Genomic DNA, 15,116 nt, shown 5'->3' with positions numbered 1-15,116 from the left:
TGATGACAGACTTCCTGTATGAAAGCAACAAGGAGGGGCATCTTGTGACGTGAGAGAGTGGCAGCAGGCGGTTTGCTTTCTCCCACGTGTCTGTCACAGATGGAGTGATTCACCTCCCGTTCAACATAAAGGCCTCACAAGTGACAGAGGTGAAGGATAAGGCCTGAATTCCCTCTTGGCTCTGTTGGAGGAAGCTAGGTGACAGGTTTACTGGGCACAAATGGTTTTTAGAATCTGAAGAATTCAAAAGACAATGTATTGGGCAGTTTTCTGACAGCACCATTTCTTAGGTACATACACATTGCTGTGGAAGTACATGAGCACTAGACTTTTTAAAGCATAGATACATAAATGTGCTTATATACAAGTCTGGACACATGTATATACACTGTAAGCACATGTATATGTCTCACATATGTATTCGTGAAGATGAGCAAATCAGTTTAGTTTGAGGAAGAGAAGGCTGATGGGAGACCTTGTTGTCCTCTACAACTACCTGAGAGGACAATATAGAGTGGCAGGTCTCTTCCCATGAGTGATTAGTGATAGAACAAGAGGGCACAGCCTCGAGCTGCACCAGAGGAGATTTAGGCTAGACATTAGGAAAAAAATATTTACTGAAAGAGTGGTCAAGCACTGAAACAGGCTGGCCAGGGAGGTGGTTGAGTCACCATCCCTGGATGCATTTAAAGGTTGGTTAGATGTGGCACGTAGGGATACGGTTTAGTGGTGAACTTGGTAGAGTAGGGTTAATGGTTGAACCTGATGATCTCAAGGGTCTTTTTCAACCTGAATGATTCTGATTATGTGAAATATGGAAATGTCAGCTCAATGACCTTTGCACATCACTTGTGCAGGTCTGTTGCCATAAAACAAGTGTTATATTTGTGTGTTCTCATCCCTCATGTGAAATGCAGATAGATCTGTGTGTTCTCACCCCTCATGTGAAATGCAGATAGATCTGTGTGTTCTCATCCCTCATGTGAAATGCAGATAGATCTGTGTGTTCTCACCCCTCATGTGAAATGCAGATAGATCTGTGTGTTCTCATCCCTCATGTGAAATGCAGATAGATCTGTGTGTTCTGACCCCTCATGTGAAATGCAGATAGATCTGTGTGTTCTGACCCCTCATGTGAAATGCAGATAGATCTGTGTGTTCTCATCCCTCATGTGAAAGGCAGATATATCTGTGGGTCCTCATCACTCGGTTCTGGGCACGAAGGGCCAAATGTGTGTCAGTGGTTTGAGCAGGTCCATGCTGTGTTTGCAGGCAGCCAGCCCTGTACACGTGCAGATGCATAGCTGTGTCTGTGCGCACCTCCACACGTGCAGGCTGTCCTCCTGCATGCTCTTTTTTGTCTCTGTAGACAGCATGTGCATACGCACTTGCATACATTGCCACCCTGAACCAGAGAGGATGCTGTGATCAAAGAACTTGCACACTTCTTTGCGAGATGCATAACAGACAGACAGCCCTGATTTGTTCTCAGTTAACTACCTCCCCAGGCTGCTGAGAGAAGGGGTCCTAGGTCCTGGGCATGGGTGAGACCCTTTTGCTGATGCATGCACAGCTGTGCACCAGCATGTGGAGATGTCAGGATAATTTAGCAGGTGGCCTCGTTACTCCTAGATCTGTCACCATGGTAACGTGTTTTTTTCTTTAAAAAATGTACAGTGCCAAGAGGAGGAAGATGGCTGACAAAATTCTCCCTCAGAGGGTGAGTCGCTTTCATTTCCTATTCCCTTCACAATCAGTTCAGCATCTTAGTGTAATTAGAGGGATTTTAGAGAATACTTTCACTTTTTGTTTAAAAATCTAATTAAAAAGTAAGTAGGCAGTGGGTGCAAGTCTGGAGAGCAGGGCTGGGGCTGAGGCTGGGGGCTGGGAGTGTGGAGGGCAGCCGGCCTGCGTCGCCTGCACGCTGGGTTAGCCGAGCCACCACTGCCACTTGCTGGAGGGACAGTGGTGCTAGGCCACCAAGTACACGACTTGGTGCTGCAGCCCTCTGGGTCTTAAGGATGTTTGTGATCAGTGTTTGAGGCTGGCCAAAAGCTGGCTCAGAACAACACAGCTGTGCCTTCAGGAGAGGGATCGTTCTCAGGTCTGTCAGGCCCAGTAGCGATGCCAGGTTCCAGTTTTTGTGGTTGTGTCCTAGTGGGACTGAAGTGAACCCGTGTAAACAGCAGACTTCAAGGGGCCTGCATTGTCCAGAGAGTCCCTAATTCTCTTATCCCTGGGGATATGTCTAGCTTTTAGTGTCTGTCTATGATTGATCCTCAATGCTTAAATCTACTTCCTTTTTAAACGTTGGAATTTCTCTCTGCTCCCCTTCTCTTTCATTATTCCCAGACTTTTCCTTCCCTGTGCCTTCTTCAGTACAGTTCCCCCAAAACCTACTTGGTCCCAAAAGGTAAGCTTCCTTTGTCTTCAAAACACAGCCCCTTGTCACATCCTAGTCCCAGTTGCTTTGGCTTCTGGTGCTTTTTCTGGGCTCGGAGTCCCTTTGGCAGGTGTGTAGATCTCCCATGTCTTCCTTTTCAAGTCTACCTCTCCACTATTAATGTAAACCCAAACTTTCTCTGGCAGCTTCCAGATTCTGTTCTGTGACATTTCACAAGTACCTAGTGCCAGCCACTTGAGGAGGTGAGCCCACTTTAGTACTTCTGATGTTATATTATCACTTTTTCACTTATTTTCTTGTAATTACTGCCACCCTCAGAAGGCACAGCCTCTCTTAGCTTAGTCATTGGTTCTCTCTTGCTGCTGTCTTGAAAGGATGAAGCTACCATTAAATCCAGAACTTTGAATTACTTGCAATCTCCATGATGTTTGTGTTAAAGCCTCATTCCTGCTCTGCTGGAGTCTGTACATACTTAGAATGAAAGCTGTGTTTCTTGTGCTGTCAGTTCTGTCTGTCCCACACAAACTGGTTTCACAGACAGTTACACATCTTGTATGGTGAGCCTATCACTTGAAATATGTGTCTGTTTCTAGGCTTTTTTTTTTTTAGTTTCCCCTGTCTTCATAAGATAAAAAGGTCTCAGAACAGAGGTTATCAAACTTCTTTGGCAACAGAAGAGTTGTGGCTCTTAATCAAATCCTTGATAATTCTTTAATAGGTAGAGCCTTGATCAAGGATGTCACAAACACAGATACCTTCAGCACCATGCTGTTGCCCGGTCTTGGCCTTTCAGTTACTCTGCTGCCATCAGTAATTTTAACTGGTGGGGTGATAAGGTAGCACAAATTGCTAGACTTCTGTCTGCAGTGGAGTTTTTATCAGTGCAGCTGGAATGCTGGTATTGATGATACTGAGAGAAGTGATTCTGCCACTGTGCAGAGGTAAGACCTCACCTGGAGTACTGCATCCAGTTCTGGAGCCCTCAACAGGAGAAAGACATGGACTTGATGGAGCGGGTCCAGGAGAGAGCCACAAAAATGATCAGGGGGCTGGAGCACCTCTGCTGTGAGGACAGGCTGAGGGAGCTGGGATTATTCAGTCTGGAGAAGAGAAGGCTCTGGGGAGACCTGATAGCAGCCTTCCAGTATCTGAGGAGGGCCTACAGGAAGGCTGCAGGGGGACTGTTTCAAAAGGCCAGCAGTGATAGGACAAGGGACAATGGTTTGAACTTAGAGAAAACGAGATTTAGGTTGGATGTTAGGAACAAGTTCTTTAGCATGAGGGTGGTGGAACACTGGAACAGATTGCCCAGGGAGGCAGTTGAGGCCCCATCCCTGGAGGTATTCAAGGCCAGACTTGACAAGGCTCTGGGCAACCTGATCTAGTGGAGGATGTCTCTGCTGACTGCAGGGGAGTTGGTCTAGATAACCTTTGTATGTCCCTTCCAGCCCAAACCATTCTATGATTCTCTGATAGGATGTTGTGTCTGGATTAAGGGGGTGCTCCATTAGGCTCCAGTCAGTGATCAGACCTCCTTATACTCACCACTCATAGGATGGGAAAATGCTGAGTGCATTGGTGCCCTGCCGGGGTGAAGGTTTGCACTGGTGGCTGGTGAATGCACACAAAACACATGGCAAAACTTTCTGGAGCTACTTCTGGAGTATTTTCCAGCCAATCAGCATCTCTTACAGACTCAATGCACACTCCTGCTTGTGTTTTCTGGGAACTGCGAAGGAGAGAAAGGAAGATACTAAATACGTTCTGCTCTTGGAAACGGTCTGATGGAATTGTGGAAAAGGAGGTGGTGGCAACTCAGGCAGTTGGCACAGAGCACTTCCTGTTGGATTTGCAGGCTCTCTGATCAAACCTCTGCTCCAGTGCTGGGGCATATTGCTACTTAGGTAGGGTTGCTAGCTGTTACAGTTCAGCTGTTTGATAAGGATTTAATTTAGCATGGATATAATTGTGTGAGAAAGTTCAACCTAGCAAACTGTTAAAATGTAGGAAGATAGGATTGTGGACCTGCATGGGATGTCCTGGCACATCCAGTCTGCTTCCCTCTGGTGTGGAAGTCATGACATAATTCCTGCCTGAAGACTGGTTAGATTCCTTACCTCTGAGACATTTTAGTCCTGGCAGCCTTTTTTGCTAGGCTGGGAAAGGCAAGTGCTTTTAGTTTGCCTAAAAGGTCTCCCCACAATTCTGATTCTCACAGTCCTTCATTACATCTATTCCAGGTTAAAATCACCTCTTTCACACATCTTTAAATCTACCTCTCAGGAGATAGACCAGGACTATACACAGTGTTACAGACTACCAGTATCACCAGTGCTGGAAGGCCACTAATGCATTTTTTTGACTCCATGGCAATAGCTGGTGGTGCACATGGGGACCACATTTTATTTTTTATGGCATTACCACATTGGTACAGTGTATGGTCATCCTGTGACTGACTAATACTCACAAGTATTTCTGCTTTCTACTGTTTGCCACTGATGAATTCCCATGTTAGAGTAGGAATTAGGGGTATAGACTCAGAGGAACACGATCCTGTGCTTTTAAATGCTTTTTATCATCCTATTTCTATTACAGAGGTCTCAGCTTCCTTATGTTCTCTGTACTATCCTCAGCCTTATATTGATGGAGACACCCAAATCTGTCATTTTTAAGTTTTGTTAGCATGCTTCTCCTTTCTTGTGCTGGAGCTATTAATGAAAATATCCAAAAATCAGTTTCAGAAATGGTCCATGTGGTATTTCCTGCTTAGTATTTTTTTTTCGGTACCACATACTGCTCTTGTTCTAATCCACATTTTTGATTCTTAAATAGTGGTTCCCTTTATGACTCTATGTCAAATGTTTTACTCAAATGCAAGTTGATTTGATCTACTGCATATCTTTTGTCTAACATGCGATTTTAACAATGACAGACATTTTTAAGCCCAGGCTGACATACTGTAACCTAACAAGGCTTTGCATTTTTGTTTATAGTTTGTTCTACATTCACTCCAATTCTGTGCAGCACGCTCTACCCCACCCCACTCTGTTTCTTTCCCTGTTCTCAAATTACTGAAATCCTGATTCAATTTTGGAAAAGGCCATAGGCATCTTCACTTTATAGCTAGGGACCTAGATTGCTGCGACTGATGTGGTCTTTGTCACCCAAGTCTAGCAGTTGTGCCTCAGTTTCAACCCCAGGCCATAAATTGTCTGTGGAGAAACATGACTGCACATCAGATTGTACTTCTTCATTCTCCAGGCCTTGTCTCCTCATTACTGCTGGTCAGTGTCTTATTTTCTCTTAGTTCTGAGTCATTACGTCTTTTCCCAGGCACCCTGACTGTGATTCACTGTTCTGTGCCTTCAGCTTCCTTGCCTACCCGTTCTGAGGCAAGAATCTTCACTGAAAATCATTCTAACTCCATAGCTCTCTGCTTTCCCTCATTTAACCTGCTTTGTGGAGTGCAACTTTGAAACAGCAAGTGTTGCTCCTTCAGTGGCATGCCTGTCTCAGTGCTGGGTCCTGTTTTTCTCACTAGGTCTAAAATACCTGTGGGGACTTTTTGTCTAGCTGTGCTGGCAGGTTTTTGAACAGCCACCCTCTCCTTTTCGTCCTCTCTACTTCATTCTCCTTTGCACAAACACTTACTCATCTCCTGCTGCTGTTCACTGACCACCATATGGGATGGGATTCTCTGCACCAATCCCCTCCCACAACAGCTGTCCTGTTGTTATTTGGTCACTGTGTGGCTGTTGAGAAGAAGGTAATGGGGAACAGCAAGCTTGGATCTACCAAGAGTGAATCATGTCTGGCTAATGATTGCCTCCTCTGATAAAATGGATCTGTGAGTAAGGGATAGTGATGAATCTTGGCTTTAGAAAAGTTTTTAGCACTGTCTCCCATGATAGTCTTGTGTCCAAAATGGGACATTTTAGTCTAGATGGGTGGACAACCATCTGGTTGGATGCTTGGGCTTAGAGGGCAGTGGCTTTGCTGAGGAGTGAAGTACAGCAGGTGCCCTGGCAGCAAAGAGGGCTAACAGCATCCCGAGCTGTATAAGCAGGAGCATGGCCAAGAGGTTGAGGAACTAGATTATTCCTCTTTGATCAGTACTCATCAACTCCCAGCTAGAGCACTGTGTCCAGTTTTGGGACCCCGTTTCAAGAAAAACACCGGCATAGTGAACAGGATCAGCACATTGGTCAGAAGGCCAGATCAGCATGTGAAAGGAGACTGAGAGAACTTGTTCAGCCTGGAGGAAAATGGCTTTGAGGGGACCTAACAGCAGCTTGCCAGCTCCTAAGAGAGGATGATCAAGAAGGTGGACCCAGACTTTCCAGTGGAGCATGGCAGGAGAATGAGAGCTAGCGAGCATAAACTGAAACAGGAGAAACTTTTTCATTTGACAGTCAAGCACTGTAACCCGGAGAGATTGAGATTTCCACCCTTAAAAGCTTTCAACCCCCAACTTAACCTCACTGTTGACCCTGTTTTGAGCGGGAAGTTAGACTAGAGATCTCCCAACATCCCTTCAAGCTGGTACCTGTGATCTAGCTGCTGTCCCATAGAGAATCTCTAGCAGAAGTCTCCAGAAATGTTCCTCTCACATATGCCATCGGACTCCCTGCTCTTAAGTTATGCTTTTCCATACTGACTGACTTTGTGGTCACCTCTCCAGTTGTTTCTTTGGACTGTATGCCTCATAAGTTTGGCTGGGTCATAGATGCTGCACAGCCACTGAACAGAGAGAAGCTACTGAATAGCTTTTACTAGAACTTTGAGAGTAACTGATAAGAATTCCTCATAATCCTAATTTGTAGTTGTGACTGTAGCTTTCTGCTGTGTAATTAAACATTCACATATAAACAATGGATGAGACATAATTTTCTTGCAGAAGTGATGCAGCTAGGTATAGAGAAGATACGGAGAAGAATAAATTTGGAATTCACCTAATGTTTTTCAGTACTCTTCCAGCCACACCAGTAATTAGCCTGGAATAGACACGTTAGATACACTTTTGACATGATGTGTGTCTTTCTCTGTAGCTTTGGAGACTGAAGCAGAGTTGTTTCTTTGCTGTATTTGATAGAGTTTAGTCTAGATTTCAGTGTCCATGACTGTATTTCATAACTGGGATATGTTGATGACAATCTGCTTAAAACACCGTAGGGAAGTCAGAGTCAATCAGTCTTGTATCTTGCTTTTATCTTTTAGCTGCCCATAACAGGCTTATCTCTCCTGGTCCCATGTTTCTTCTCTGCTTTAAATCAAAAGGCAACTTTAGTCTTTGGTTTTCTTCCCATAACTCTATGGCTATAAATGGATAAACATTTTCTCTCACGAAACTCTTTTTCCTTTGCTTATGTATTATTTGATAATGAGGTAGCCAGAATAAAGAAAGCATTCTAAATGACTTTGCAAATACACAATTCCCCAGCACGATTGCATTGTTTGGATGGTGATGGTTATGATGAAGTTGGGGGTAAGTGGAAGCTAGGACTAGGAGCTAATGGGATTGCCAGATAAAAAGAGAGAGGAACAGTGTTTGAATTAGAGCATGATTTTTTGAGGAATGGGAGGTGAAGAGTGGGGATTCCTCCTCTCTGCCAAGGATTGCTGGATTAGATTACTCTCTGATGCAGCTGCAGAGAACAGGGGAAGAATGTACTTCTGTTGTTTAAACAGTGGGTTTTTTTTATGTTCTCTCTGCTTGACACTCACCAAATCCAGTTAACTGGGTTCACACAGCCTGCCCTTTGCTTGGTGACAGAGAGCAAAATAAAAATGCAGAGGTGGGGAATCCACCTTCTGTTCTGGAAGGTTTTCCTGCTCTGTAGATGAGGAAGGATCTTTTCGTTCCGTGCCTGGGGTTCTCTTGATCTGTCTAACTTCTTACATCATTTGAGGAGATCCTTGTGCTTCTCTGTACCTGAGTGAAGACATCTGAGCACTTTGATGCTCCATAGAGCTGTGTAGCTTTATGAAAATTAAATGTTTTTTGACAAGCCTGTCTTTTTCTGAGGAGATCACAGCATTTTTTTGATAAGAGAAGTTGTGTTGATACTATTTGATTTATCAATATCTCAATTAAAAATCTTAGTGTAACTAAGTGCATTAGTTTCCTCAAATTAAAAGTCTCTCACTGTCAGTTTGGAGACATATCATGAGTGAGTCATTTGCCTGCTCACATTTCACAGACTGATCTGATCATTCCATTTTGCTTTGAAGAAGTTGTCCTTGAAGTTGAGTGAGCTTCCCTGAGCCCCTGTGTCCTCCAAGGATCTCCCTGTCCCATAGGATTTTTCGGAGCAGATCCCTGCACAAGCCAAAACCCACTCTCCTGAAGTCCAGATCTTGCTCTCTTCTCTCAGGATTGCAAACTCTGCCCTCTCATGGATGCTGCAGCCAGGGCTGCCCTTAGGCTTCACATCCCCAACCATTTGGTCACCTGTGTCAAGAAATTGTCCTCAATTTAATCCAAGAACCTTCTGTAGTGCTTGTGCCCAGTGCTTCTGCTCACAAAGCATGTCAGGATGGTTAAAGTTTCCCCATGAGTATGAGGTCTGCAACCATGAGGCTCCCTCTAGACACCTAAGAAAGGCTTTGTCTCCTCCTTCATCTGATGGTTTGTAGGAGATGTCTCTCACAGTATCCAGTTCCAGTGCAGCTGTCAGTGTTCGGATGAAGTCTTCCCTGTGTGCAGCCTGTGGTTGTGTCTTCCCAAGCTGTCACACAGTGACAGTTGCAGAAGCTGTCCTGGGATGTTCTTCATATCCTAGAGACTGCCAAGTTGCAGCTGTTCTCTGGTTTCTGGTTCTGTTTCACAAGCCTTGAAGAAAAATGAATTATGTGCTACTGGCTGGAGTAGCTTGGAGTATAAATCAGAGTATCTTTATCTTTTTGAGCTAAGAAACAAAGAAAATTCTTCACTGCTGGAACTCCTCTTTAATTTTTCTCTCACCTTTGAGGGGAAATTGGGAAAGAGTATGAAATTGGAACATTATCATGCCTCCAAAAGATTATTCCAATAGTAGGGTGAGAAAACAAAACGTTTAAGAGCAGCCAATCGAGCCCAGTATCCCATCTTGACTGTGACCATACCAGGCTTCTAGAGAGAAGAACAAACACAGGCAAGTGCAATTCTTCTCCCAAGTACTTTCCCAACATGCAGCTTTTTAGAGTCCAAGGAATTATATGTAATATTATCTTTGTTGGCTGATTTTAAAGTGTTTATGCTTTTTTAACATCTTATAATGTTTAACATCCACTTTGGCTGTAGGAGTGGAATAGGAAATATCCTTTTGCTTTCATATGGTAAGAGATGTAGAAGTGGGGAACACAAGTGTTTATTGAAGATTGTTGCTGTTTCTACAAACTGGAGTCCAGTACTCTGCAAACCAGCTGGAAAGGTAGTACCACAGCCATGGCATTTGTGTTACTTTGAAGGCTATGTAGGCCAGCTCCCTGCTTTATCATGTGCCTGGGAGTTCATGGACTGACTGTGCTGGAACTTAAAGGACTGAAACCATTCTGGGTCCAGGATTTTTAATTGCTGATTAATTTGCTCTGTGTGGCAGGAAGCAAGGAATCTTCTTCTGTGTGAGACAGGATGAAAGCATTGGGGTATTCTGTTGAGTGCAAAGATGTGTATTCATTGTGGGGAATGAAATACTGCCTAGCTGTCTTCAGTTTGCAAGCCTTCTGGCAATTCCTTGATGTTTCCAGGGCAGTGCTTGCTCTTCATGCTTCACTTTTAAAAATGTTCATGCTCTTCTGTTATTCTGCTGATACTAAGACTTTGTGAAGGAATGCAAGCAATTGAAAAGAACAGTGGTTCAGCTAAAGCTGAACAGAGCTTTTGGCTCCATGGCTTCTGCTTGTGTAGAGTGTCAGTCCTGCTGTAAGCAGAGCAGGTCTTCTAGCATCTCAAACCAACCAACCAAATAAGGTTTTGACAGTCTTGGTCTGTCTAAGTAGAGAAGGGAGGAATTGTTCCTCTTCAGACTGGGAAAGGAAAATATTAAGAAAGGGATGACAAGAACCTGTAAAATGTATAAGCAGTACGGAAGAGGTGCATAGGGGATGCATGCCCACTGCTGCTCCAGCTATGCAAGGTGGCATCAGATGATGCTGGCAGATGGCAGCTTCAGAATGAGCAGAAGGAGGAACTTCTTCATGCCTTGCTTGTGGAGGTTGTGAAGTACCATGCCTCAGGCAGTCCTAGGTACTAAAGGGCAACAACTTTCAAATACTGTCAGAGGCACACTGCTGAGGTTGTGTCTGTGACAACTGTTGGGATGACCTCGTGCCATAGTTCTTATGTCCTTGTAGTGAACAGCTATGTGTCTGCTGTGTTTCAATTAGGTGTTTGTGTCTTAAGCCAAATTAAAAGTGTAGACTTCTGATTCTGAAGCAAAACAGGAATACCAGCTAGCTTGTAATTCCTGTGGAAGTATCCTAACAGTTAAATACTTCAGTTCTGTGGGGGAAAGCTAGAGTGAGTGTTATAGAAGTAGACAAGGCAGTCCAGTAGATTTATTATAATTACTTTCAGTTTCTTTCCTTTATGGCTTGTCTGCATGAGTTATTCCCAGTTTAGAATAAACTTTTTCATGTCAGGGTATACTTGCTCATTTCTAAGCTCAAATCATGGGGTTTTCCTCCTAAACTACTTCACGTCACCTCTGCTAACTTATCTGGAAAAGGGAAACTAAAAAGGGGATTTATTAATAGAACTAATGTAGTTTAGCTCATGTACTAAAATACCAATGAAAGTTGGCAAGATTGAAAGTTGACAGGTCATAGCTGGTTATGTTGAAATTTTGATGTGAAGGTCAGTTCCACTTCAGCCAAAAAGATGTGTTGACAAAGTTTTACTTTCTAAATGTCAGTTTTTACTTACAGTGGGTAACCCTTGTTTAAAAAATACCAACGTGAACACGCACCCAGTATTTTCAGTCTAGAGAGCTCCAGCCCTTTTCCAGTTTGAACCAGGACAAATTCACTGTCCTTTGCATTGCTGAGAGCAGTGGCTTCCAGGCTGCTTAGTAGCTGAGCCTCATTTGAGCAGCCGTGATTCAGGCCTCTTGGATTCCACTGGGGACTGCCAGAGTTCTTTATCTTTAGTTCTGTGCTCCAGCTTTTCAGTGCTATGCTTCTAAGATGCCCCTCAGCCCTGCCCTGCGAACTGACAACTGCCCCTGAAGGATAACTCCTCCTGAGCACATCTGTCTGAGGGCTGGGATGGTGGCGGTGTTGCTGCTCTGGAACACAGCAGATTCTTGCTTCCAGTGCTTGGATATTCCTTGCTTCCTTCTCAGATCCGGGAGCTGGTTCCTGAGTCCCAGGCCTACATGGACCTGTTGGCCTTTGAACGCAAACTAGACCAGACCATTATGCGGAAGCGTGTGGATATTCAGGAAGCACTGAAGAGGCCGATGAAGGTATGTCACCAAAAATGTGTAGATGGAGTTAGGGGAAAGAAAAAAGAACCTTTGTCTTATTAAATGGTGGAATGGTCTTTCCAGTAAAAGTCCTGCAACAGAGGTATTTTGAAACAGGTCAGACAAAGCTCCTAAGAATAAGCGTCTGGGTTTCTGCATGCATGGGGAAGTGGTGGGGAAAATTCTGTGGGTATTGCTAGCTCTGGCATCTGAAAGTCTTTAATAAAGGGAATGCTGGCTTCTGGTTAAATAAACACTGGGTTTGGAACTTTGTGCTAGAGTGATTAAAAAGAAGAAAATAAGAGATTAGAGGGATGTAGTAAAGAGAGATATTCAATTTCCTATTAGAAATCAGTCAAAAGCCAATTTGTGGAATTACAGAACATATGATGGGAAGAATTACTGAAAAATTGTTAAAGATCTTGAAAAAATGTACGTTTGCATAGTCTGTAAAAGGATAATTCATGCTAGAAAAGAATGGATGACCTCTGCAATTTCTGTCTGATCAAGTCCAACATTTTATTGTTTATAATATCATACAGCAGTGATCTTTTCCTAAGTTTTCCAGATCTATTCAACTGAATAATGGAAAAGTTTAGGTAGGAGGAAGCTGTGTTAAGTCATCTTGGTCAACCTCCTGCTCAGAACAGGGCTGTCAAGACCTTGTTTTAAAAATGGAAATTTCGGAGCCTCTTCAGGCAGTCTTGTTCCAATGTTTGGCCACTCTCATTGTGAAGAATTTTTTTCGTGTGTTACTTGAGTTCTTGTGACTATTGATTGCTCGTACTCACTCCGAGTAAATCCTGTAGAATGAAGTGTTTTGTGGCTGTCTGTCTACTGTGAAGTAAAGCTGTTCTGTCTGTACCACAGTAGTGGGTATCAGCTCAGCTAAGATCAAGATTCCATTCTGCTATCTGTATTGCTATACCATACTGCTTATCTGATCGGATGTGGAAGGCTTTTACCTGTGATGTTTTTCCAGCTGATATTTATGAAAAAAAAAACAAAAAAACAACACACCAAAAAAACAAAACAAAAAAATCCAAGCAAACAAACCAAACCAAACCAAACCAAACCAAACCAAACCAAACCAAACCAAACCAAACCAAAAACACATAAAAAAATTAAGTTCCCTTACCATACCTCTTTTAGAGGTAGGAAACTGAAGTGCAGATGGTTTAACTCATTTGTTTGTAGTCAAAACATTTGTAGTTTATAGTCACCAAGTGTTGTGTATAGTAGGTTGGACTCTCTAAAGGAACAACATGTTTTAGCTTCCTAATATGGGTAGAACACCATTCATTTGAACCAGCTAGGAACTTGGCCATGTTTACAAGTAATGGAAGACTTAGACTTGCAGGAAGGTGTTTATTCAGTGGCAAATAGTTTAAGTTTTTAGATTATGTATTTGAGGAAAGCTTTCTTTACTGAAAGTGTGGTCAAGCACTGCAACAGCTTCCCAGGGAAGTGGTGGAGTCACTGTCCCTGGAGGTGTTCAAAAACTGTGTAGATGTGGTATTTCAGGACATGCTTTATTGGGCATGGTGGTGTTGAGTTGACAGTTGGACTCCATGGTCTTAGAGGTCTTTTCCAGCCTTAATGATTCTATTATTCTATAACTAGGGAATTGACCATTCCATGAAGTTACAGCTATAAGCTGTGCAGTGAAGATGCTGAGGGCCTGTAATGAGAAGCAGTATGGGAGACACAACACCCTAGAGAAACTATAGGCAGAAAATTCTGTTTCCATCTAGAGCTCATCTAGTTAACAACTAAAGAATGATCAAACGGATGTTTTTCAAATTCATGTCTGGACTTAGAGTGTAACAGCTGTGAAATCCAAGACCTGTCAAAATAGAGCTAAGCCGAGATAAATTTGGGTTGTTCTGATGTTGTGTTTTCATTTTACTGTAGTTGGAGCTTTGGTAACAGCAATGAAAGTTATCTCTGCATTTCTATTTCTTACCAAAGCTTTTGTAATTTTGAAATATTTGCCTTAAAACAGTGGTTCCCAAACTGGGAAAAAGTATAAATTTGTCTGAGGTATGTGATAATATGTAGGAAACCTGTAGGACTGCTCAGAATTATTAATTGTAATTGCGAGTACCATACTGGTCACAGTGATGGAGTTGGAGCTACAAACAGTCTTTGGGAACCACAGGTTTATGGTCTAGTTTTGCTCAAGTTGCTTTTTGTCTGTTTGAAGACCAGTCTGGAGAAGTGTTAAGGGGAAATGTTTCAAATGTTTTTGAGTGAGGACAGTGCATAAAGGATGCTGGGCCTGTTGATACTGCTTGGATGTTCTGTGAACAGCTGTGCTGTTGAAACAGGTGACATCTGTGGGATTGCTCAGAAAGCAAGGGGACCTTGGGCTGTGAAGCTGGTTGAAGGGGAGGAAATAGCCTTCAGCACCTGCCAGCTCACTTCCCCACTGTCAGCACCCCTCTCAGCTGCCAGCTTTTCCAGTCTAGATCCTGCCTTGTCTTTTTTCTGCCTGTTGGGTACTAGTGTGTTCCCTCAGCGTTTGCTGCATGCCACTCATTGTGAGGGTCCTTGTGAGGACTTGTTGAGAGACTCACCTGCTCAGAATTCCAGAAAGGACTTTCTAGGAGGGAATCAGGCAGACACAGGCTGTTTGACTACCTTGTGGCTGGAGGTACCATGAGAGTTTACTGAAGGCATCTTTAATTTTAGCAGTCAATGGATATTTGTCTTGGGGATATCTCAGAGATCATGATACCTTCAGATGCTTGGTTTCTGAATTGATCTTTTAGGGATTTAACACTAATGGAAACTGAAGGAAAAAAAAAAGCAAAAGTGGCACTATAAACCAAAGGTAATTTTCTGAAGGATGTGACAGATTTTCAGTATTTTATCCATTTACTTCAACTTCAAGCTGTATTGATTTGTGTGAAGATGACATTGAAGAGCAAGAGCTGTATTTCTGCTGCTCCCTCATTCCCGTCAGCCTCCTGTTCCATTCCACCTGAGCTGTCCTGCCACTTGCACTGCTGTCGTAGCTGAGACCTTTGCAGGAGTTCATTGCTGACATGACCAATCTTCTGTCACATATGCTTTTCCGTTTCTTTCTCTCAGGGTGAAACACAGTACTTTTGGGGCAAGGCTTCTCTTTTTAATGACTGCTATTTCAGGTTAATTTTGTGGAAGACAAGTCAAAGATGTGTGGTAAAGATGCATATCTTACACTTAGAGAATAAACAGATGAAGCATTTATTGATTTTTGGACAGGAGGTTATTTGATTCAC

General features: G+C 43.2%; 1 protein-coding gene across 1 annotated transcript in view; it reads left to right on the top strand.

The window, feature by feature from the left end:
- Window positions 1–15,116, top strand: part of SMARCD3 (SWI/SNF related, matrix associated, actin dependent regulator of chromatin, subfamily d, member 3) — a 41,554-nt gene that overhangs the window by 12,993 nt on the left and 13,445 nt on the right. The window contains exons 3-4 of the mRNA XM_054390042.1: window positions 1,678–1,720; window positions 11,728–11,850. Coding sequence (XP_054246017.1) covers window positions 1,678–1,720; window positions 11,728–11,850 — 166 coding nt within the window. The remainder of the gene's footprint in view (window positions 1–1,677; window positions 1,721–11,727; window positions 11,851–15,116) is intronic.

This window comes from Indicator indicator, chromosome 20 (genome assembly GCF_027791375.1).
Source record: "Indicator indicator isolate 239-I01 chromosome 20, UM_Iind_1.1, whole genome shotgun sequence".
Taxonomy (NCBI): domain Eukaryota; kingdom Metazoa; phylum Chordata; class Aves; order Piciformes; family Indicatoridae; genus Indicator; species Indicator indicator.
The sequence above is the reverse complement of the archived record's forward strand: the minus strand, read 5'-3'. Positions and strand labels throughout refer to the sequence as shown.